The 23404-nt window shown below is 48.7% G+C and overlaps 2 protein-coding genes across 2 annotated transcripts in view; one reads left to right on the forward strand and one right to left on the reverse strand.

Moving 5' to 3' along the window:
• The window catches only part of LOC123092087 (O-fucosyltransferase 1), a 61834-nt gene extending 41864 nt beyond the window's left edge, over positions 1–19970 (forward strand). Inside the window, exons 8-9 of the mRNA XM_044513769.1 lie at positions 1213–1342; positions 19053–19970. Coding sequence (XP_044369704.1) covers positions 1213–1342; positions 19053–19685 — 763 coding nt within the window. The 3' untranslated portion in view covers positions 19686–19970. The remainder of the gene's footprint in view (positions 1–1212; positions 1343–19052) is intronic.
• On the reverse strand, positions 11928–13728 carry LOC123092088 (uncharacterized). The gene is made up of 2 exons (XM_044513770.1): positions 12960–13728; positions 11928–12161 (listed from the first exon to the last, which is right to left on the reverse strand). Exons 1-2 carry the CDS (start codon positions 13726–13728, stop codon positions 11980–11982), a joined length of 951 nt encoding a protein of 316 aa, XP_044369705.1. The 3' UTR covers positions 11928–11979.
• Positions 19971–23404: the final 3434 nt, after the last annotated feature.

Below are 23404 nucleotides of genomic sequence, written 5' to 3' on the forward strand. Positions count from 1 at the left end.
TTCAAAACCTGTGTTAGACGTACCCACGTGGCCATTGAGGTCTCCTCCTATGAAGAGCTTCTCACCAATCGGTACACTCCTAACCATGTCTTCCAAGCCTTCCCAGAACTCCCTCTTGGTGTTCTCATTGTGGCCTACTTGCGGGGCATATGCGCTGATAACATTGAGAACCAAGTCCTCAGCTACCAGCTTGACCAGGATAATCCGGTCCCCACGTCTCCTGACGTCTACCACTCCATACTTGAGGCTCTTGTTGATCAAGATGCCTACGCCATTTCTGTTTGCAGCCGTCCCCGTGTACCACAGCTTGAAGCCGGTATCCTCTACCTCCTTCGCCTTCTGTCCTCTCCATTTGGTTTCTTGGACGCAAAGGATATCAACACCTCTCCTCACTGCTGCATCAACTAGCTCCCGAAGCTTCCCTGTCAGAGACCCTACGTTCCAGCTTCCCATTTGGTTGTATAACAATCCTCTCAAAATAAAATAAAAACACAGCACTTCGATTGTGGGTTAGTTTAATAAATACCGTTTGATTTCTTTGTTATACCCTTTGTGTATGGATTAGATGGTAAGAAGCTAGAACCCTCTTGATAAGGTGCCGAGTTTGACTCCGCTGCTGCCTCAATAGTTTATTTCTGCCTTTTTGGCAAAAAGATCCCACATGTGAGAGTAGAGAAGGGTGGCTGAATCTGCCACCAACTCAAAACCTTTAGAAGTAAGATAGGAAATGATAAACTCACATCATTGATCTTCTGTATCATGGTCATTTGTGCTCTCTTGTACTAGAATTTTGGGATACATTTATATTGCATTTTTATAGTTCTAAAGATGATCAGCTTGTTTTTTTACTAGAGACAAGCTATGCTACACAGGGATGTGGTTACCGGGAGAAAAAACCGGTTACCGCGAATCTCGGTACCCCATGAGAAATCGCTATACCGGGTGAAAAATCCCGAATTTCAAAATCAATAATTTTTGACTGAATTTTGTTTGGATCCAAAATTCATTAAAAAAGCCTCCGGTAACGGCCTGTATTTTCTGGTTACCGCAGTAACCGGAAATCTCGGTGCCCCATGAGATTCTTTAGCATTTGGAGTCCAAAACCTTGATGCTACATCGCTGATAACAAAGATTTGATAAATGCAGTGGTTATTTTGCATATCTTCATTTTACATTGCTGGCCATGGCTTATTTTCTACATGAAAAATGCAGGTGCATTGATATATTTACACCTCAGGAACAGAAAATTCTGATCAAGTACCGCAAGGAAAATTTTGCAGAAAAAGAACTTGTCTATAGGGAAAGACGGCTCATTGGGAAGTGCCCTTTAACTCCAGAAGAGGTAATGAATCTTTTTAGATACATTGCTCTGGATATTTCTGTAGTGGTACTCAAATATTCAACTATGTTCTGAAATTAGGAGTTACTCCCTCCATTCCAAAATTAGTGTCGTGCTTTTAGTTCAAATTTGAACTAAAACCGCGACACTTATTTTGGAACGGAGGGAGTACTTGTAAACTGGAATACCAAATTGTAGGCCAACTGAGTAAATTTTATCCTTCATGGCATAACAATTGTTCTGGACCAGAAGTCTATCCAGAACTATGAGTAAATTTAGTAATTTCGATACTACCCGACTAGTATATCCAAAGCTACAACCAAATATTATTGCTATTTAGTGCACATACCTTACCTGCCAGAGTGCCACTTTCTGGCTACAACCAAATATTGCAGTTTGTTTACTTTGCTAATTATTATTTTGAACGTTGAATGTTCCTTTTTAAAAGTCCACTTCAGCTTTCAGCCCTCAACTACATTCTGAGTTGGAAACTTGAACTGTATAAATTGTCCTCTGTACAACCTTAGGTGGTTTTATGATTAGTTTTTGTTTTGTTTTGAAAAGGTGTATTACTTAGGAAGAAATAATTTTGTATACAATCGTGCAACACCGCCGTGGACACGCAGGTTGGGACAGAGCCTTGCAGAACACCCCCACACGGCACACTACACCCATATTGAGCAAGCTCATGGGCAGTCCTGTTATAGACAGGAGGAACTGTTGGAATTGTGTCGAATACTTGTACAAGGCAGGTTACAGTTAGACTTGGATTCAAGCTCTGCGTAGATAGGGTACAGAGACATGTTCGAGTAGGACACTTGTATCCTAGGCCTCTTATATAATGTCGGGGTAGACACATATATAATCCATGCCAACATAATAGCACAGGCATGCAGGGGGAGCCGGCGGCATGTGACGGCGCCCGGGTGGCCGGTGTGTGGTCTTGTAGCAGTGGGAGGAGTGCTCATAGTCAGGCCCTAGGGATGTAGCCGATGTTCGGTGAGCCTCATTAACAAATCGGTCGTGCCTTGTGAGATTGCTTGGTCCTCCGTAGATCGACTACACGCCTTTGATTATTCTAACAAGTGGTATCACGGATTGTTGATCTAGAGGAAGAGTGCCAATTTCGTATGATTCACGTGGCAGCAGGAACGAAGATCAGATCGGGTTCAGAGGCGATGAGTTTGAGACTGCACGCGATGTGGCTATCAAGGTATGGGCACGATGAAGCAATTGGAATGCGAAGACGTGCAGCAGCAGAGGCCCTCATTGTGGGTGATCTCGGCGAGATTGATTCGATTGGCAAAACTTAGTGGTGGCTGCGGACGATTTTACGTGGCATGTGGCAGGGGCACGTGCACGTGCGCATGCTCGTGGGTAGCAGTAGAAGACCTAGCATACAGCTACTGGAGGCTCGAGTGAGGCGGGTTGGCCTCAAGAGGGGCTGGCTGGTGCGCTGTGGGATGGCGGAAGCAGCTGTTGACGGAAACCTAGGTAGAGAGCTGCTATGAAGGTCAAAACCTAGGTGGGGAGTGGTGCTGCCACGGCAAGCTGCCCAGTATGAGATTTGGTTAAGAAATAAAAATCGGTTCTGGAAGGTGTTGCAGCGCGTTGGAACATGGGATTCGCTGACTGCTAGCATGGTTATCTCGAGAGTGGAAAAAAAGAGAACAAGAAAATTAGTCAGGAAGTCACGGGGTGCTACAGGTGTGGAGCTGATATAGTAATGGAATTGCTTGGACTACTTCTGTTTTTTGCTTCGTACGCCAAGGAGATGGCGGCATGGCAGCAGTGGTGTTGTTTGGCTAGCAGTCAAACGGGAACCGAGGATGGCGAATCATGTGTATAAGGCTCAGAGGAGTCTGGAGCGCATTGTGGCAGGAATGCAGGATCATGCACAGTGGCGGAGCTTCAGCCACTTCTCTAGGCGGGCCAAAACAGGTCTGGTTAGGCAATACCATTGAAATTTCGCTTTCAGGGCCCAGATACAGTACCAGTCTTCATTGAATTCCTGCTGGGCTGGGTGGGCCATGGCCTGGTTTGGCCCAGCCGCAGCTCTGCCCCTGATCATGCATACACAGAGGGCTTGTGCGGCTTCCGGGAGACTTGACCGGGAGCATGGTTGACATGACGTAGGGTGGAGCATGGTTGCAGTCGGATAAGTTCGGCTGGGTTGGATTATACAGTCTGATGGATCGATGTGAGTCGGTCAGTATAGAAGACGACGGTGATTTCAGCCACGATGACATATGAGCGTGATGCTGATAGTGACCGACTTATGGGGTGTGGAAACACGTGGTGCGGACCTGAGGGCTTGTGCTGCTTCGACAAGACTATGGCTATGGCACAGGGTTGATTGAAGACAGCGTACGGATGTGAACTTAAAGTCGACGGGGCGCGGGGTAGCACGACCAGCTACATGGAGTCATGCTGAAGGTGGAGCTGGAGTGATCGAAGACTTCATTTGGTGATGATGGAGGGGCTACATTGTAAGGATATCGAGAATCGAAGCCTATTTCAGCGGGTAAAGCGAGATACGTGGTTCGGACTAGGTCCCAGTGGTCTGATGGAAATGTGGTACTCAAAATTTGTTGGTGATCATCGGTGGTTCTCTGTAGTGGTGGTTGAGGTGGTGTGGGCTAGCTACCCAGGAGACATGGTATAATGTCAAATCAAATGTACATGGAGGTTCGACGCATGGAAGAATCCAAGATGGTGGAGAATATTTGCTAAAATGGATTTTGCTGGAATTGTGTCAAATACTTGTACAAGGTAGGTTTAGTTGGACTTGGATTCAAACCGTGTGTAGATAAGGTACGGAGACATGTTCGAGTAGGACACTTGTATTCTAGGCCTCTTATATAATGTGGGGATAGACACACGATGTAACGTATGCCACAACATAATAGCACAGGCGCGCAGGAGAGCCGGCCTGGGTGGCCAGTGTGCGGTATTATAGCGGTATCATGGGGAGGAGCGCTCATAGTCAGGCCCTGGGAATGTAGCCGATGTTCAGAGAACCTCGTTAACAAATCTCGGATTGTGTCTTGTGTGATTGCTTGGGTCCTCGGTAGATCAACTACGCGCCTCAGATTATTCTAAGAGGAACCAACGCCGTACTTGCCGCAGTAGAACGACGTTGTTGATCGCGGAACCAAAAAATGGTCGGGATGGCATGCAACATGATGAAGGCGAACGGCATGCCGGACTACTTGAGGAAGACAATGACCACCATGTACTTCTTCAACCATGCGCACACTCGGAGCGTCGAGGCGATAACGCCCTACGAGGCCTGGCACGACAAGAAGCCTGAGGTCGAACACCTGTGCGTCTTTGGCTGCGTCGCGCACGTCAAGACGGTGCGGCAAATCTCAAGAAGCTGGATAACCGAAGAATCCCATGGTGTTCATTGGGTACGAGCGGGCTCCAAAGCTTATCGGTTTTACGACCCCACTAGCCGCTGTCTACACGTCTTTTGTGGCGTGGTTTTCAAGGAGGATGTGAGCTGGAGCTGGGGTTAGGAGGCGGACCACCTTGGTGGCACCTTTACCGTCGACCTCATCGTGCATGTAGGGGCGAGGACAGCGTCAGGCGGAAACGCGGCCATGGCAGCACCAGGACCATCTGCAGCAGCGGGCGAAAACCCTGCCATGGCAGCCACCCCAGTGGTGCTTTCTCAACACCCAGGAACGCTGCCATGGCAGCCAGCACCCTAGAGCCTGCCGGCACGCAGGAAGTTGAGTTCGCGCCACTGTAATGGCGTGACGATGCTCAATGATGCCAACGACCCTGACGCCGTGCATTGGTGTTGCCGCGTCACCGATCTGCTTGATCAGGGTGGGACTAACCCAGGAGGGGCGGAGCGCCGCCTTTTGATGTCGGAGGGCGAGCTGGCGAATTTCCCTACGCGGAGCCCTATGCTGCTTGGCGGGCCACGGTGATCGACGAGATGGCGCCCATTGAATCTAACGGGACCAAGTCCCTCTCTGATCTTCCCGCAGGTCGCCAACCCATTGGTCTGAAATGGGTGTTGAAGGAGAAAAAGAACACAGTCGGCGAGATGATCAAGCACAAGGCTCGGCTTGTCGCAAAGGGCTACGTGTAGCGCACCGACATCGACTTCAAGGTGTTTGCACCAGTAGCTCGCCTCGACTATGTGCGCGTGCTGCTCGCTGTCGCCTGGGATGTGCAGCACCATGACGTCAAGTCGCGTTCCTCAAGAGCGACCTTGATGAGGTGTGCATGGTGCAGCCTCCTGGATTCGTGTGCGATGGTGCCGAGAGCAAGGTGCTCAGCCTGCACAAAGCCCTCTACAGTCTTTGTCAACCACCACACGCCTGGAACGTGGAGCTTGATAGCAGCCTCGCTGCGTTCGGCTTTGACAAGTGCCCATCAGAGCACCGGGCGGCGGTGAAACAACCGATGCGCTACATTGCCGACACACGTTAGTTCAGGTGCCTCTATTCGTGGCAGCAGCACGACACAAGGCTCGGCAGTTACAACGACTCCGATCTGGCGGGCGACGTCGACAATCGAAGAGCACAAGCGGCACCATCTTCTTCCTCGGAAGGTGCCCTGTGTCCTTGAAATTGGCAAATCACAAAATAGTGGTGCTCTCGTCTTGCTAGGTGGAGAGGCGGAGTACGTTGCCATGGCGGGCGTGGCATGCCAGGGTATCTGATAGGTGAGCTGCTTGGGCGCCAGGACGGTGCCATCAAGCTCTGCATCGACAACAAGTCAGCCATTGCGCTGACCAAGAATAATGTCTTCCACGACAGGAGCAAACATATCGAGCTCCGCTACCATTTCCTTCTCCGGTGCGTCGATGACAGGCAACATTCACATTCAGTATGTGCGCACTGGCGATCAGCTCGCCGACGTTCTGATGAAGGCTCTCAGACGTGCCCATTTTCAGGAGCTGTGCGACCGCATCGGCATTGTCAGAGTGCTGAATAAGTAGATTAGGGGGAGTTTGTTGGCTAATCTTGTTATTTCTTCAGCTTGTTAGTTTTAGCCGTAGCTAGTTTTCAGCTAAATTAGTCTTTGCACGAAACCGATTGCCTGGAATGTGGGATGGCACGGCTCGTGTAGGGCATCGCGTGCACAGTCCACGATCGTTTTTAGTTGAATAAAAGCAGAAGAACGATGGCAGAAAAGCTGCAAGTTCACAGCACACAACTCTCTCTCGCTCGCTGTGTTCATTGCCACTATCGGCTACATGTATAAGGTCTTTAACTCACAGTCTGGATCGGGCCCTCAGACTAGAGACCTTGAGGTTCCTTCTCCGAATCCAGTTATCTCACCATATACGGATCTTCTCTCCTGTGTGCACATGCTAAATGACACCTTGCTTTAGCAGCTCCAAATCATGAACAATCCCTTGCCAACAACAACAAGTCGAAGCATTCTGACTAGAAGAAGGATCAACAAGATCGCCTGAAGGGTAACAGTTCTCTTTGAGTAGCTGAGCACTCAAACTTTCAGGGTATGCAATAAGGCATCAGGCTTGTCTCACACGAAGTGCTTGATTAAACAGTCTCAGGTCCCTAAAGCCCATGCCACCTTCAAGCTTTGGTCAAACAATTTTGTCCCAAGCCATCCAATGTACATTCCTTTTATCTGTCTCCTCAACTGTAAGGAGCTAGCTGTAGTCTTGCTCGTAATCTCTCTCTCGGGAAGGTTTGATATAGAGTAGCAAATTACAACCAGAGGTTACAGGCGAATTGGGGAAGAACAGGGAAGAACTGGAGGTAGGGGAAAGAGAGGAAGGTAGCCGCCGCCGAGCCGTTCGTGATCCACTGGATGGCCTCCTTCGTCACCTCCTCTTGCGTATTTGTAGTCTGGTGGTTCTCAAGCGAGCCAGGCCCATGAGCTGGACGGGTCAAGCCCATATAGGCAAGGAGGGATCCTAACATCCCTCCCGCCCTCCTTGAGATGCGACTTGACCCCAAGCCGCCGCCGCTGCCGAGAACCACCCGGGTCCCATTGCACTCGATGTTGCTTGGCATGGTCGTAGTCGTGGTGGTAGCTGTAGTTGATGTAGACTTCAACGCCGTAGTGGTTGTAGTGGTGGCCAACGGAGGCTTGCCGACGGGAGGTGTTGAGGTAGTTGTTATGGCCACCAGGGTCTTGATCGCCGTAGTAAGTGTAGTAGATGCAGCAAACATGCCCAGCATGAGCTCCGTCGCCCCTCCCTCCTTGAGTAACTTCTTGATAGCAATTGGGATGCAGCAGTCCCCATGCATAACAACCCAAGGGAACACAACCCTCGCCGTTCTGGCCGCTTCCAACCTCCTCTGGCCATTTGCTTAAACAGCATTGTGGTTTCCACTCACGCTTGCACTGATCACCGTCGGCCTGTATAATTGCACAGATGGGAACCTCACAGTGATGCCCTGAAGCATCTTCAAGTATAGTGGGGATACTCATTCTTGCTGAACTAGAGTCCACAATTCCAAAATATGCAGAGAATGTTCGCTGATTTGAATATGGCAGCGACTCCCAAATGTCACCGATGTCCCACAAAGCTTGCGGCTCACAGGCTTCGCCGCATCCAACAAGCTGACTATATGTGTTGAGTGTATCATCTTCAGAAGTGATTCCCATGAGGTTGCTCCTGATACAAGTGTCAGAAATGCAGTAATACCAAGCTTCATGTGCATAAACATCTGTGGATAGTAACTTCACTGGCCCAAAATGGGAACCTGATTATTGTACTTGAATAACTGCAAATAATTTTATGTAGGAGGTCTCTGAATTCTCCCAGTCTGTAGTGCCTCAGTTCCAATTCCCTGGAAATAATTCCCCTCAACTCTGGCCAATTGGAACTTGCATGTGTTTTAGTATCAGTTGGCCGACGATTCGTTTCATTGTATCTCGAGTTGAACCATGCACCAGCCCTTATAATTGCTGAGATACCCCGTACCAAGCGATGTACTGAATCAATTGTACGTTGTACGCGCAGTATAATCACACAGATTATTTTGACTGGAGTCTGCCATTCCTCAATATGCAAGGTGGGGCTGCTGATTCAATCGGAACAAGAACGCCCAGTCCTCAGGAGCTTGCTTCAATGGAACTTGCGCATAATATTCAGGCAGCCAAATGTGCTTGTCCACCAGACTAGTGCTAGCAAACAAGGTTTTAAGGGAAGGATCATCTCTGAACTGAACTGCTCTATAGACGCATGAAAATGATGGCCAGGGTAGCTTAAGCGGCACATTCCCTTGAGTGCATACTGCATAAGATGAAACTGAAGGTCGCCATGCGTATGACTTGTGGCTTGTAGAGAAGCCCGGCAAGGGAAGTACTAGGATAGTACAGGGAGGTGTTTCCCCTTGTAATTGTTCTATGGATAGTACTAACACACTCTCCATGCCACTGCCCTTGTTCAGCTGCTGAGCGATAGGCCTGACAGGTGCACCGGCTGTACTGAAAGCCACTTGAGACGTGTCCCAAACAGAGAGAAGAACATATTGTGCAAAGCTGCATGCCCAGAAGCTACCATAATGTGCAAAAATGACATCTAAATCCCACTGGCAAGCAGCCAGAATGGCACAAGGGAACCAACAATACGGGCGTTGTAATAGTTGTGGCGGGCAGCTTAACCATAGAGACAAAATTGGAATTGATAGTAGCTCATAACACATTTGGCAAAGTACCTCTCCTTCACCTCCATGAGCCGAGAACCTCTCAAACGCAACAACTGAACACCATTTATTGCAATGCCAAGATGTACTAGTTGTCCATGAATTCAGATATGCAGCAAGATCATTGGGTAGTTCTGACCACACTTGCATTGCTCGGCAATCGCAAGAACAAGATGGCCTTGGAAGCTTCAGATGGACATTTTGTTGACTGACCCTGAACATCCGTTGTGCATGTTGAGCACGAAATATACCAGAGAACTGCACAAAAACAATAGGTGACCGCCTTTCCACAACACCCAGGTACAGATCATCCATAATTTGAGTTATCAGCTGACTCGGAAGAGGAATTTCTCTTGGCATTTTTTTAGGCCTAGGAAAACTACCTACAACAGCAACAACAACAACAAAGCCTTTAGTCCCAAACATGTTGCCTTTTAGTCGGCCAACACTCAGCGCCATACAACATTGCGGGTCGAACAACCGTCCTGTAGAATTTGCCTTTTAGCTTTTGTGGCACTCTCTTGTCACAGAGAATGCCAGAAAACTACCTACAACAACATGTTCAGAAAAATTCCAATGCCCCTGCTCAAGGACAGCTGTAAACTGATGCTCAAGAGGTACCAATGCACAAACAGTATTAACAGCGATAGCCCCCAGTGAAGCAAAATTGTCAACAATAGAATAGTATTCATTCGGTAGTTCACACTTCAGCTGCATACTGTGCAAATACTTCCAGGATTCTCTCAACGATTTTGGAACACCAGAAAAAGGAAAAGTATCTTGTGACAGCAGTCCAACGTGCTTCCTATTAGGGAAAGATGCAACTTAGTATTATGAGGAGGCTAAAGCCAACATATATACATGTACAAGCCCCAATATGCTTGGTAGGCTCATGCTTCACAGGATCCCGCACAATATTGATAGCACTTGTACTGTCTGACAAGAGGGTAGTAGGTGTAGTAACAGAAACACCAAAATCCTCAAGCAACCATCGTAACCAGGTCACCTCTGCCGTCAATAGAGCCATAGCTCGCAACTCAGCCTCTGCACTCGAACGGGAAACTGCAGTTTGTTTCTTTGTCTTCCAAGCAATGAGAGAACCGCCAAGAAAAACACAGTAAGCAAATAGTGAACGACGATCCGAGGATCACTAGCCCTTGTAGCATCTGAATAGGCCTGGAGCTCTAGCGAGCTGGAACGGGGAAAGAAGAGATGTTGAGAGATCGTGCCACGAAGATATCGTAGAACACGAAGAAGGTGACTATAGTGAACCGAAGTGGGAGCAGAAACAAACTGACTCAGAACATGGACAGGATAGGAGATATCTGGACGAGTGACAGCAAGATAGACAAGACTCCCAACAAGATGACGATAACGCGTCGGATCAGATAAGGGCTCACCATCGGAAGCACGAAGGTGAACATTGAGCTCCATAGGAGTCTCAGCGGTGCGCTCATCACTAAGAGCCGCACGAGTGAGAAGGTCCTGGATATACTTTTCTTGGGAAATAAAGAAGCCATCAGAGGTAGAAGAAACCTCAATCCCAAGAAAGTAGCGAAGAGGACCAAGATCTGACATACGAAACTGCTCACTAAGACATGCCTTGACAAAGGCAATGTACTCAGAGTCATCACCAGTGATAATCATGTCATCAACATATAGCAGAAGAAGAGTCCTACCACGAGGAGAAAGGTGGACAAACAACGCTAGATCATGAACACTGGGCGAAAAACCAGCGGCAGTCACCACAGAGGTGAAGTGCTCAAACCAAGCACGGGGGGCTTGCTTAAGGCCATGGAGAGAGCCGCGAAGACGACAAACCATGCCATCAGGAACATAATACCCAGATGGTGGCTGCATATAAACCTCCTCACGCAACTCACCATTTAGAAAGGCATTCTTCACATCAATCTGAGACACAGACCAATGGCGAACAGAGGCCACGGCGAGAAGTGTGCGGACAGTGGTCATATGGGCCACAGGAGCAAAAGTCTCATCGTAATCACGACCATGCTCCTGTTGAAAACCACGAGCCACAAACGAGCTTTATAACGCTCAAGAGAACCATCAGAGCGGGTCTTAATCTTATAGACCCACTTACAAGTGATGGGACGAACACAGGGAGGAAGAGAAACTAGATCCCACGTGTCGGTGCGCTCAAGGGCGGCAATCTCCTCTGCCATCGCAAACTGCCATTCAAGATGAACAACAACATCTCAATAAGAAGTCGGCTGAAGAACGGTCGAAAGACCATAGCAAGAAGGAGAATATCGGTCAGGGGGCGGACAAGGCCGAGAGCGAAGACTGTAAGTCGGCTGAGAGGAGGAAGACACACCGGAAGTAGAGGGCACATCAGTAGACTCACCCACAACACGTGAACGACGAGTATAATGGAAAGGAAAGGAGGGAAGAGGTGGAACCACTGGAGGTGGAGATGGAGAATATAACGGTGATGAAGGTGTAGAAGTGGAAGGTATCGGTGATGAAGGTGGAGAAGTGGAAGGTGTCGATGGTGAAGGTGGAGAGTCATGCGAGGAGGGGGAAGAAGAACCCATATGTAGGAGAGGACGGCGTCTGATCTGCAACGGCGGGACGAGGAGTAGGAATACTGGGCATAGAGGGAGGTGTATCCGGAAATGTAAGAAAAGAGATGTCCTCCGTGGAAAAGGCGGGAGAGGATGGACGCGGGTAGAAGGGGCGAGACTCATGAAAGGTCACATCCCAGGAAATACGCATCCGGTGACCGATAGGATCCCAACACCGATACTCCTTATGCTCATCACTATATCCAAGAAAGACACACTCAACAGACTGAGCAGTCAGTTTGGTGCGTACACAAGGGGCAAGCAAAACATAGCAAACGCAACCAAACAAACGAAGCGCTGAATAATCAGGAGAACGACCAGAAAGACGCTCGAGAGGAATACCACCTTGTAGAGCAGCAGATGGCTGAATATTGATGAGATAGGTGGAAGTGGTAACAGCCTCAGCCTAGAAGTGAGGTGGAAGAGAGGCGGCGATCATCATTGCACGCGCTGTCTCAAGAAGGTGACGATGCTTGCGCTCAGCCACACCATTCCGAGCATGAGCACCAGGGCAAGAGAACTGAGTAAGAGTACCCTGCTCAGCAAGGAAACCTCGCAGCGCATGGGAGATATACTCACCAGCTGAATCTGCACGAAAAACACGAATAGGAGTGAAAAACTGTGTATGAACCATGGCAGCAAATTTTTTGTATATAGATAAGACCTCACTACGAGACGACATGAAATAGATCCAAGTGTACCGAGAAAACTCGTCTATAAAGATAATATAGTAGCGATGACCCCCTTTCGAAGCGAAGGGGGCCGGACCCCAAACATCAGAGTGAATGAGGTCAAAAGGGCGCTCGGATACCGACTCACTGTGAGGATAGGGTAGCTGAATCTGCTTACCAAGCCTACAACCTAGACAATCCAACGAAGCGTTACCGGAGACAGGTCCCAGAACACCGCGATGAACCAAGGACGAGAGACGCGAACCACATAAATGGCCAAGCCGATGATGCCACTGCTGAAAAGAGCTGGTAGATGCAGCAACAGGGGCTGCGAAACTGGCACCGGTGGCATCGGAGGGAAGATGAAGCCAATCAAGCTCCCAGAGACCATCAGGGCGTCGAGGGCCAGCACCAAGTAGGGCGCCTGTGCGACGATCCTGAACAGAACACGAATCAAAGTCGAGAATGACCCGACAACTAGAGTCAACAATCTGACCTCCAGATATGAGCTGCATGGTAAGTCGAGGAATATGAGCGACAGAGGGAACATGAAATGAAGAAGTGCTAAGAGTGCCTCGACTAGCTACAGGGAGGGGAGTGCCATCAGCCGTAAAAACACGAATAAGAGACTCGACAGGTCGAACGGAGGTCAAAGTGGAAGAATCATAAGTCATATGAAAAGATGCTCTGGTGTTAAGAATCCACGGGGATGTACCTGAATAAGGTGGTTTCTCAGTGCCAGAAGAGTCAATCACGGAAACTGTAGAACCTGTCGGTGAAGAATCCCAGGCAGCAAGCAGGCATCGCAACTGCGCAATCTCACGCGCAGATAGGGACACGACAGAGGAGGTCGAGGTAGAAACACGTGTTGATGGCGAGCAGTCGCCACCACCTGTGGAAGCGGCGTGTAGAGTCGACCGCGAGTAGCAAGTCGATGTAGAGCCACATGTGGAAGCCAATGGGGGAGTCGACGTAGAGCGATCATCGCTGCACGCGGAAGCCGCGGGAGGAGTCGGCGTAGAGCGGTCACCGCCGCGCACGGAAGCCGCGAGAGGAGTTGGCATAGAGCGGTCACCGCCGCGCACGGAAGCCACGAGAGGAGTTGATGTAGAGCCGTCACCACCGCGCGCGGAAGCCGCGGGAGGAGTCGGCGTAGAGCGGTCACCGCCGCGCGTGGAAGCCGAAGGAGTCGATGTAAAACGGCCAGCAACACCGGCGGATGTCGCATAAGGTGTCGAAGTAGGGCGACAAGCACCACCTCCAAGCGGACGAGCAACAAGCACCAAGGAAAGGCGCTTGTGCGAGACGGGATTAATGTACAGAATACCGTCGAAAAACACCGGGCAGCGCGGGAGAGGCGTACCAGACGAAAACATTGCACCTCTTTTTTTTAACTCTTTCTTTTTTTTTCTTTTTTTAACAATCACAGAACTAAAGCCAGACAGCCGGAAGCAGAAGCAGGCCAACTGGAGCCTTGCTGCCATAAGCAGCCCAAAGCAGAGCGATGCACGCGCCGCGTAGGGTGGACGCGCACACACACAGAGGGAGCAGGTGCATCGATTCTGTCCACCCAGTCAAATACACGTCCTGAGATGTAACCAATCCCAGTGGCCGGTCTAGCACGGGAATCACGGGAATCCAGTTGACCCGCGACCGGCGGCTGTTCTTGGACGGAATCCAGCGGACGCGTACGGCAGCGGAGCGGCCTGGAGGAGGGGCAGTGGGGTGGACGCGGGCGCGCACGGCTTGAGGCGGCAGCAGGAACCGGCGGCCGACGGACGTGTACGGCAGCGGAGCGACCTGGAGGAGGCGGAGCGGGGTGGACGCGGACGCACACGGCCTGAGGCGGAGCGGTAGCGGCTTGGCCGGGAGGAGGCGGGACCGGCGTCCTGCGCGGGCGTCCTGATCGACCAGAAATTAGGGCGGGCGTCCTGAGTGACTTGGATCAGAAGAGCAACGGACGAGAGGGACCAGTGGCAGCATATGTCCTTGGCATCGATTGCCGCAAACAGATCGATTTAGAAGAGATCGATCGAGAGAAGAATACTGGAAAAAGAATCGATCGTCAGGCGAGTTGCAGCGCCGGAGAAAGCCTAGGCTCTAATACCATGTTAGGGAAAGATGCAACTTAGTATTATGAGGAGGCTAAAGCCAACATATATACATGTACAAGTGGGAGGCCAAAGGCCAGAATGCAAAAGGTCAAAGGTCATCATAAATATAACTCTAACACTTCCGACACAGTTCATGAGAGCAAGCTAATGACGGCCATGGCCGTTTCTCGTTTCCAACTGCATGATCTCTCCAAAATGATGGCCATGGCTTCGGTCGTAACAACAGCCATGAGGGAGTCACGGCTGGGTGGATCACATACCTCAGTAGGTTGGTGTCATGATGAGAGTATTTTGTCGAACACGTGGTAAGCATCGACGCAGAGAGGTCGCTGGGGATGATGAGGACGCTGCCATGGTCCTCCTTGCTCATCACTTGGGTGGAGGTGTTGACAGAGAGGGCATTGAGCTCTTGCACGACGGCCTTGGGGTCAATGTCGGTGGTGGTCGTCACGGTCGAAACGACCTCGGCACTAGAGGGAGTGGTGCCAATGGAGGTTGTTGCCTCAACCAGAGCGAGCTGCTCGACTGCTTGGTGGATGGGGTCGACTGTTGGCTCGAGGTGGACGGCGGTGGCGGCGTCATGGACCTTGTCGACGCTGTCGATGGTGATGACATGGGTCGAGCACTCCGTCGAACAGGTGACGGGCACCATCGCGGTGCAAACCAGGACTGCATCATGAGCGATCGTGGGGATCTCTTGAGCCTCGATGGTGGAGCCGGAGACATCAGGGACGGGCGCCGACGCGTCGGTTGTGCTCTCCGGCGAAGTGGTCGCTAATGGTGGATTGTGGACGAAGGCGGGCGAACTGGTGGCCCAACTGATGTCAAGGGCGTTCAGTTTCTCGGCGAGGGACCTGGTGGTGTTGGTGTAGGCGTTGAGACTGGCGTTGAGCCGCTCGAGGTATTCACTGATCAATGGATCCATGGCCTTCTCTCGAATGGTGGTAGTGATAAAAAATTATGGAAGAATTTTGGGAAGGAAGGGTGGTGCCTGGCTCTGAATACCAGATGTAAGGAGCTAGCTGTAGTCTTGCTCGTAATCTGTCTCTCTCAGGAAGGTTTGATATAGAGTAGCAAATTACAACCAGAGGTTACAAGCGAATTAGGGAAGAACAGGGAAGAACTGGAGGTAGGGGAAAGAGAGGAAGGTAGCCGCGGCCGAGCAGTTCGTGATCCACTGGATGGCCTCCTTCGTCGCCTCCTCTTCCGTATTTGTAGTCTGGTGGTTCTCAAGCGGGCCAGGCCCATGAGCTGGACGGGGCAAGCCCATATAGGCAAGGAGGGATCCTAACATCAACCCACCAGAATTTCCGGGTAATTTGCGATATCACACATCCCTGCCGAAAACTTGAAAATACTTTATTTTTCGAGAAAACGCAAAAGACTTTTGCGTTTCATTGCATTGAAGAGAAGAAGTTTGGTACAATCCTCCTAGGAGGCGAGTTTACAAGATGAGTACAGATACACTAGTGGACATCCCAAGTCTGAGGCAGGATGGCGTCGAGTCCTAAAGCTCCTGCTCTGGCCTAGAAGGCAGCCTCTTCCTTAATCCTAGCGACCAGGGAGGTAACCAACGGGAGGTGCCCTCAAAAACGCACCCATCGCGATGCTTGCAAATCATCCAAGGGACAAGCAAGGCAGTGGAAGCCAATCCCTTGTGCATGGGTTTAGGGTTGTCTTGTCTTGCTGAGCGCCACCAGTCGTGGAGAGTGGCGTCATCGTTGGGCAGCGGGCAGGAGAGGTGCAGCCATGAGAGGATCTCGTGCCACACCTCTCGGCTGAAAGGGCATCCCAGGAGAAGATGATGAATCGTCTCCGGAGCCTGATCGCATAGCGGGCAGCGCTGTGGGTGCGGCAGGTTGCGTCGCGCTAGGCGGTCTGCCGTCCAGCAATGGTCAAGGTTGGCAAGCCAATGGAAGAAGCGCACACGCGGCGGTCCAGCACTTCCAGGTGAGTCTCCAAGCCTGGCAGCGGGTGGAACCGTGGAAGGTGGCAAGGTATGCAGACTTGGCGGAGTACTCGCCATTCGCGCTCCAGTTCCAGCGAATGCAGTCCGACGCGTAATTGAGGGTAGTCTCGGCGATCATGTGCCAAAGGCATAGGTATTCGCCAATCTCCGGGATGCCAATCATGCCGTGGATGTTGGTGGCCCATTGGTTCGCATGGAGGCCGCCAGCAACAGTTCTGGACTTGTGACGTCGCTTGGGAATGCGAGCGTAGAGGAGAGGCGCAACCTCACAGACCGCTCGCCCGTTGATCCATCTATCCTCCCAGAACAGGGCATGCTGGCCATTGCCGATTGTCATGGTAGTGGAGGCGAAGAAGAACGCGCGCTCCTCAGGCAAGAATTGCAAGTCAAGGCCGTTCCAAGCCCTGCTATCATCGACGCGGCTGAGCCATTGCTACCACGTGCGCAAGGTGAGGCCGGTGCGCTCGAGGTCATGGACGCCGAGGCCGCCAAACGGGATTGGCCGACAGATGCGCCGCCAGTTGACGTGGGAATTGCCACCATTGGCCTCAACACGGCCAGCCCAAAGGAATCCTCTTTTGATCTTCTCCAAGAGCTTGATGGTCTTCCTTGGCGGCGCGAGCACAAGGAGCTGGTGGATGGGGATCGCGCTCAGGACAGCCTTGACGAAGGCAAGGCGGCCGGCTTTGTTCATGAGCCACGCCTTCCAGAAGGGTAACTTCCCAGCGACTTTGTCGACGACAGGTTGAAGCTGGGCAGCGGTGGGGCGACGCAGCGTGAGCGGGATGCCCAGGTAGGTTAGCGGGAATTCGACGATGGGGCATCCCAGGCGCTCGACGACATGGGCGGCATCCTCGGTGTCACATCGGATGAGGGCTGAGGCGCTCTTCTGGAAGTTCATGTGCAGGCCGGAGGCGCGCCCAAAGAGAACAAGATTTCCTTCACCGCCGCGATATCACCCGGCGAGGGGTGGCATAGGAGAATAATGTCGTTGGCGTAGAGAGATATGGTAGGTATGGTGCGGCATGGATGGAACTGCTGCATAACACGGAGGTCGACCGCGCGATCGAAGAGCCTGCCCAGCGTATCGACAGCCAGGACGAAGAGTTGTGGGGATACGGGGTCACCTTGGCGCAGCTCACAGCTGTGCCAGATCGCGGGTCCGGGGGTTCCGTTCAAGAGAACCTTGGTGCTGGCGACGACAGGAGTAGAGCGATCCAATCGAGGAAGCGGTTGCCAAAGCCATGGCATCGCAGCACCTCGAACAAGAACGGCCACGAGACGGAGTCGAAGGCACGCGCCAAGTCAAGGTTCAGAAGCACGCGGGGGGCACCGAGCTGGTGCAAACAGACGCGCGGATTGGCGCACCAGGATGAAATTGTCGTGAAGGCTTTGCCCGGGGATGAACGCGTTTTGGACGTTCCTGACCAGGTTGTTGAGCTTGGGCGCTAGGCGGAGCGAAAGCAGCTTGGCCAGGACCTTGGCGAGCGAAAACTTGAAAATATTGTTGCATAAGTTGGGATTGTTTGCACCATGGATTGATAAGAACTTCCTTAGCACCATCAGAGAGGTACTTCTCACTCCAATCCAAACATCTTTTGCTAAACTTGTCCTTGATGTACCGGAGGGCCCAAGTATTTCTCTTCGAAACCCACTGTTGTGATATCAAGACTTGACTGGTGTCAGACTGTTGATGCCATTTCTTTGCCACATCATCAAACAGGGAAAGATATAGATAGATGGTGAAATATGGCACGGGTGAAGGCAAGAGCTTACTGTGGTAACACAAACCTTACCCGTTCCGTCAGCGTGAAGTGGTTTGTTTGATGACATGACATGACAGACATGCACTATCCATGTCAGCCAAAATCACTTGTATAAACACCCGAGATTGCGAAGTAGACGGTTTTGATACTTCGAGGTTGCAACTCCTATGGTTTTAGGGTTCAGGGTTGAAAAGTGGACCCATTTTTAGTCTAATATATAGCTGGCTTGACAGAAAGCTTGGTGCACAATTGCTATTCTGTACCTCCACCTTAATTCCTCTGAAAGCAAGATCCATATACTCTGATCTACACCACTGTTTGACTATTCTAGTCTATCTTGGAATATCAAATCTGGGTCCCCACTGTACACCCGTGTTCAGTTTGGCGGGGAATGGATGCCCTTGGTAATCTAGGTAAAAAAAGTTAAAAAATCCCTATGTATAGGAAAAAGAAAATTGGATGGACCGTATTTTCTTCGCCACGGATACAATGGCGACTCATTCCCCACGAAACTGAATACTGGTGTACAATGGGCACCCAGGTTTGATATCCCAAAATTTCAGAATTTTTTGAAATTTTCTGATTTTTTTAATGCTATATTCATATAGGGGGGTGTGGCACCCGAGAGCTGCGATGCAGTTTTCCTTCCATGCATGCCATATACTATCATGTTGTAAATGGGACATTTTGATGGACTAAGATTAATTATACTCTGTCCCAAAATAAATGTCTCGAGCTTAGTACAATTTTGTACTAAAGTTAGTACAAAGTTGAGACACTTATTTTGGGACGGAGGGAGTAGGAAGGAAAGTTTGAAGCATATGCAGGAAAACAGCATATGCTTGGTAAACATTTCAAAATTGTTCAGACATTAAAATATGTACATTTCATAGCTGAACTTCTTGGTTGAAGAAAACTTCACATGGCTAATTCAAATAAACATTAATGTTGTTGTGCAGGTAGGTCTTATCCTTCGTGCACTGGGCTTTGATAATACAACACACATTTACCTTGCTTCTGGAGAGCTCTTTGGTGGGAAACGCTTCATGAGGCCCTTCAAGGCTATGTTTCCGCGCCTAGAAAACCATAGCTCCGTTGGACCTGGAAAGCTGGAAGAAAATACCCGTGGGCTGGCAGGTTCTGCAGTTGATTACATGGTCTGTCTCCTATCAGACAATTTTATGCCCACATATGATGGCCCAAGCAACTTTGCAAACAACCTCATTGGTCACCGCCTATACTATGGTTTCCGTACCACCATCACGCCAAACAGGAAGGCCCTTGCTCCGATATTCATGGACAGGGAAGTAGGCTCGACAGCTGGTTTTGAGGAGCGAGTGAGGCAGGTCATGATGAAGACATATATTGGTGGCCCCCACAAGCGCATTCATCCGGAACCTTTCTATACAAACTCATGGCCAGAGTGCTTTTGCCAGGAGAACCCTAGGAATCATGCAGACAAATGCCCACCGGACAATATATACGAGGTTCTGGAGAATCAATTTCGGAGTGAAGAGAATGAAGAAAGTATAGAAGTGAAAGCCACGAGTCAGACTGATTCAATCAGCCAAACCGAAGAGACTGTGATTTAACTGAGGAACCAAACTGTCATTGCCTTAGAGGACGAGACTGGATCATTTATGCCCGTAGAAGATTATTGCATTTTCGAATGGATTGACTATCGAGGGTACGGTCAGGCCTAATAAACTTTCTGATGGAGGTAGTATTTCATCACAAAAAAGTCACAAAAAATTACACATGCAGTCTACATCCATATGAGCATTTAGTTTTTTTGGGTTTTTTTTTGAAACTTCAGAATACCATTTTGGCACTATTGAAAATATAGTGCTCACTGGAGCGGGTGCACCAAAGTGTTCTTTTGTTGTCTCCCCGTTTCTCGTTTCTGCGATGATTACTAGCTTGGTGTTTTGTTGGAGACACATAATGGAACAAGAACCCAACTTTACATTACTAATGAAAGCACACCGCCAACCCTCTGGCCAGTGGTGAAAGATTGCAAGCTACGTTTCGTGGGATGATGCCCCAACCATCGGTTTCATTAGTCACTAGGTCTCGTGGGGTGATCCTCAACCATAGGTTTCTTGAGCTGTTTCTAGCGGCACGCCATTGTGGTCTTCAAAGTTGGTACGGCGAGGGCACTTGCAGATGTATCTTTCACTTACTATCTGTTAAGTGCAATTTTCAAGTTTCAGCAAGCGCCGCACAATGGGAGTGTTGAGAATACTCCCTCCGTCCGGAAATACTTGTCGAAGAAATGGATGTATCTAGACATATTTTAGTTCTAGATACATCTATTTTTATGCATTTCTGCGACAAGTATTCTTGGACGGAAGGAGTATTTGGTATTTAAAGATGGACTGTGCTAACTTTTGAATAGTCGGAAGTTAGCTACATATCCAGACGATTTGATCAAGTAGTATATCTACTAGGTGTACGCCGTGCTCCTGTTTTTTCCTAAACCAAACTCATTCAGTATTATTTTCCCCTAATTGCTACATGCATGCATGTAAGACAAAATTGCTAATGTGAGCAGAGATTCCATCAAATTCAAAAATTTAAAATGTTTTGTAACTCAAATCATCCTTTGATTGAAAAACTGTTTTCACATAAAAGATCATCCCATGGCGATACATTTCGATGATTTTTTTTCTCTGGTAAGAAGTTGCCATCATGCCTATGATGCATAAGTTATCATGTTGTTTACATAGAAATTACCGGGGCATAAAAAAAAGTTCCTCCAACATTCTTTTCACAAGCACATGTGTGCATGCATTAGAGAATTTTTTAATGTCATCCTAGTCCTCCCTGTTTGAGACTTCAAAATGTTTTATAGCTCAAAATCATTGGTCCCATAGAAAATTTGTTTTCACATATAAAATCCATGGCGACGGGACCTTTGAAACTAGATCTCATGTTGACATGTTCTGACGACTTTTTTTCATGCAAATAGTTACCAAGGCTGGGCTAAGTAAGTTATCAGGTCTGATGTGTGTCTATTATCATGCTATTTACACATGAGTTATGGTGGTACATTTTCAACAACTATTTTCTTAGTACAAAGTTACCGCGATGTTTGTGCGTGAGTTAACATGCCTGTGGTATGTATATTACCATGCTATTTCGCATAAGTTATCGAGGGTATGTTTTCAAACAAGTTCCTCCCCGGGTCAAAGTTATCACGGTGTTTGTACATGAGTTATCAAGTCAACGGTGCGTATATTGTCGTGATATTTATACGGAACTTGTCGGGAGGGGGGGGGGGGGGATATGTTTTCAAACAACTTTCTCCCCTGCCACCACCCCCTTCAAACTTACCGCGGTATTTATGTGTAAGTTATCGTGTATATGGTGCCTACAGTACCATATTATTTATATGGAAGTTATTGGGGATGTTTTTAAACACCTCCCCAGGCAAAGTTATCATGGTGTTTGCGCATGTGGGTGTAAATTATCATGCTATTTATGCTGAAGCTATCGGGATGTCTTCAACAACTTTTTCTCCCGGGTCAAAGTTATCATCGTGTTTGTGCATGAGTTATCAAGTCCGTGGTGTATTAGTTATTATGCTATATACGCAGAAGCTATCGGGATGTGTTCAACAACTTTTTCTCTTGGGTCAAAGTTATCACGGTGTTTGTGCATGAGTTATCAGGTCTGTGATGTGTAAATTAGCATGTTATTTCCGCATAAGTTACCCGACTTGTATCACATGTAGCCAGATAACTACAAAAAATTAACCATGTTGGTAACTATAGTACATCGAGCCCGATAACTACAAAATAACCATGTTGATAACTATAGTACATCTAGCCCGATAACTACAAAATAACCATGTTGATAACTATAGTACATCTAGCTCGATAACTTCAAGAAGCTGCCGCCGTCTCGTCTTCCCGAGCGAGACACAAACCCTAACAAAATTTAAAGCACCAAAAAATTGAGCCCTCTCGCCGGCAACAGCCGGGATCCACCGCGCACCCATCGCGCTAAGGCCACAAGAGACATGGTAGATCGACGACGCCGACGACGAGCGGAAGAAACCCTACCCGCCTTTTCTTGGAGGAGAGACTACCTCTATATCTGGATAATTAATTGTGTTAATGGCTCGGTATGTGATACGTAAGTCACCACGGTACTTACACAAAACTTATCAGAGTATGTTTGAACAGTTTTTTCCATTGGCTTATATGTTATCATGGTATTTATATGTAAGTTATCAGGTCCGTGACACGTATATTATCATGCTATTTACACAGAGGTTACTCAGGATGTTTTTAATAGTTTTTTCAGGTAAAAAGAAGCTACTGCGATGTTTCTATGCAAGCTATCAAGTTTGTGGTGCATAAATTATCAGGACCTTTACGAAGAATTTATTAGCGATGTTTCAAAACAAACTCTTTTTTGTGACACATGTGAAAAAGACTGTTGTTCGAATTTTATAGGGTGTGGAACATTTATTTCTCTAGATAATGTTCATCATATGAAAAAGGAAAAGTATAACACGATGCATCAAGCCTTTAAAAAACTCGGATCAGATGGTTTTGTCCACTCGTCAAAGTAAGCACGATTTTATTGTCCACTCATTTAATAAGGTATACAATCCATCTAATCTATATAAAAAATCAGAACAAAAACTTAGCTCAACTGTTAGCGCACTATGGCCTCAACCAATAGGTTGTGTGTTCAATTCTCTATTAGGGCCCCTTTTTTCACACGAGACTGAAAGAAAGAGGATCGAGCGGTTTGTGGCGTGAGAGAAGCGGATCGATTTGGTTTTCTTTTGCACTCATTTAATAAGGTATAAAATACATCTAATTTGCATAAAAAAACCAGAACAAAAAGTTAGCTCAGCTGGTAGTGTGCTACGGCCTCAACCATCAGTAGCACCTTTTCTTTCTTTTCACGCGCGAGACTGAAAAAAAGAGGATCGAGCGGTTGTCGCGCGGGAGAAGTGGATCGAGCGGTCGCCGGGTCGGACCTGTCGTTACATTCCGATCGTTTGGAAGTTAGCTTTCTCGTTTAGAGATTGTTTGGGATTAGATAGGAATTGCTTCCATCTTATCTCTAGGAGGCGTCTGTCGGTGCACTAAGGGTGGGTTTGGTTCGGGAACGAAGTGGAATGGAATGTCATGGTTCCATTCCAGTGTAATGGGTCGGTTCTGTTCGTGTGTTTGGTTGAGATATTTGATGGAATAGAATGGTTATGTTTCAGCGTTTGGTTTGAGTGATGGAATGGAATGAATTCAGTTCAAAACATCTCCTGTATAAAAATGATGAGACTGCATCTCAT

The sequence above is a fragment of the Triticum aestivum genome, chromosome 4B (genome assembly GCF_018294505.1).
Source record: "Triticum aestivum cultivar Chinese Spring chromosome 4B, IWGSC CS RefSeq v2.1, whole genome shotgun sequence".
Taxonomy (NCBI): Eukaryota; Viridiplantae; Streptophyta; class Magnoliopsida; order Poales; family Poaceae; genus Triticum; species Triticum aestivum.